The sequence below is a fragment of the Diaphorina citri genome, unplaced genomic scaffold (assembly GCF_000475195.1).
Source record: "Diaphorina citri unplaced genomic scaffold, Diaci psyllid genome assembly version 1.1 scaffold822, whole genome shotgun sequence".
In the NCBI taxonomy this organism is placed as follows: Eukaryota; Metazoa; Arthropoda; class Insecta; order Hemiptera; family Psyllidae; genus Diaphorina; species Diaphorina citri.
In genome coordinates, this window is record NW_007378254.1 from 54663 (window position 1) to 56704 (window position 2042).

At 36.3% G+C, this 2042-nt stretch overlaps 1 protein-coding gene across 1 annotated transcript in view; it reads right to left on the minus strand.

The window, feature by feature from the left end:
• LOC113465345 (tetratricopeptide repeat protein 28-like) overlaps positions 1 to 2042 on the minus strand; it is a 22350-nt gene that overhangs the window by 700 nt on the left and 19608 nt on the right. Inside the window, exons 17-18 of the mRNA XM_026825828.1 lie at positions 1442 to 1449; positions 9 to 158 (exon numbers count right to left, since the gene is read on the minus strand). Coding sequence (XP_026681629.1) covers positions 9 to 158; positions 1442 to 1449 — 158 coding nt within the window. The remainder of the gene's footprint in view (positions 1 to 8; positions 159 to 1441; positions 1450 to 2042) is intronic.

A 2042-nucleotide genomic window follows, 5' to 3' on the forward strand; every position in this document is an offset into this window, starting at 1 on the left:
GGACTCACCAGTTTTTCATTCTCGTCCTCCATTTCTAGTCGGGCCGCAATACAGTTCCTCGTGTCCAGGAAAGCTTTCCTCTGCGCATGCTCCATCATGGTGTGCAGTAGAATACCGATGATATTGCCCCCGACTAGCACCACCATGTTAGCCACCATCTGAAAAACCAAGAAATAATAAGGAGAAGTTAGAAAGACGGGCAAGTAATCAGGGTAAAAAGGCTAGTCACAAAGAATCGAATCAGGTCGCCGTGATAAAGGGCTTAAATAGCCGATGGCCCTACTTATACTATTATCAACGATCATGTACATAATTATTTTATATCATCCTGTCAAATAGAAGGTCGACTGCAGATCAATTGGTCAGATTTGGACAAAATCTTGTAAAAACGAAAAATTTGGATTTTGGAGCCCTTGGGTCCTATTTACTTTTTCTAAGTAAGTTCTGAAATTCACTGAAAATACTGAAATGTTGTATGAACTTAAGGTAGGTACTTCTGAGAGGTCTTGATGAAGGAGGAGGAGAAGGAGGAGGAGGAGGAAGAGGAGAAAAGCAAAAATACAGGGTGTTCAATATCACACTGCCCCATGGATATTAACTCGTAAAATCCATTTTTCAGCTCAATCAAAAGTCCCCAGTACACTTTTTTGGGCCTACAAATCATTCTTACCTGTATAAATTTAAAAGAGGAATCAATTGGTTAGCTCAATCAAAAGTCCCCAGTACACTTTTTTGGGCCTACAAATCATTCTTACCTGTATAAATTTAAAAGAGGAATCAATTGGTTCAAATTTCAGAACTGTCCAAATTAAAAGTACACAAAAAAGTAGTCCACAAAAAAGTGTAGGTACTAGGGCTAAACCCAATATGCATTCTGTTAAAAAGTTAATTAATCAATTAATTAATTAAATTATCTATTAGTCCCCAGTCCCCTTTTTTGTCAGGTATTAAACTTGATTAGTGTAGGTACTAGGGCTAAACCCAATATGTATTCTGTTAAAAAGTTAATTAATCAATTAATTAATTAAATTATCTATTAGTCCCCAGTCCCCTTTTTTGTCAGGTATTAAACTTGATTTCTTCAAAGTTTTACACATAAGATAGAATGCTTTGTTTACTCAAAAAGTGTACTGGGAATCAGAACTGTCCAAATTAAAAGTACACAAAAAAGTAGCCCACAAAAAAGTGTAGGTACTAGGGCTAAACCCAATATACATTCTGTTAAAAAGTTAATTAATTAATTAATTAAAATATCTATTAGTCCCCAGTACCCTTTTTTGTCAGGTATTAAAATTGATTTCTTCAAAGTTTTACACATAAGATAGAATGCTTTGTTTACTCAAAAAGTGTACTGGGAATTTTAATTGAGCTGAAAACTGACTCAAAAGTGTACTGTCTTTAATTGAGCTGAAAAATAATTCTACGTGTTCATTTCCCAGGCTGAACACCCTGTATAAACAAAGAAAACAAAGGAACAATGAATATTCCAGAGGATCCATATCAGAAATATGTGAGTCTGAAGGAGCACTATTTCTGGAGGCAGAGAGAAAACGAGAACTCATTATTTAAAGGGAAGGAAATATAATACTGTAATTTTTTTTGCCTCATATGAAAGAAGCTTAGGGATGGGGGTGATAGAGTGCAGCAGACTATTTCTGGAGGCAGAGAGAAAACAAGAACTCATTATTTAAAGGGAAGGAAATATAATACTGTAATTTTTTTTGCCTCATATGAAAGAAGCTTAGGGATGGGGGTGATAGAGTTTGGGAGGGAGGGTGAGTATGATAGAAAAATATAAGAATGATGAGAGGAGAGAAAGAGAAGAGGGGGAGAGGAGAGCAAAGAGAGGGAAAAATAGCCCTCCCCTCTCTCTCTCTCTTTATAATAGAGAATGTTAAAGAAGGAGAAAGAGAGACAAAACGAGATCGAAGATAAAGGAAAGAGAGAGGTGATGTGTGGAGAACGCTGCCATAAAATCATAAAAATAATAGGAGGGGAGAGAGAGAGACACAAAAGTTGGGGGGGGGGGAATAGAGGATTAA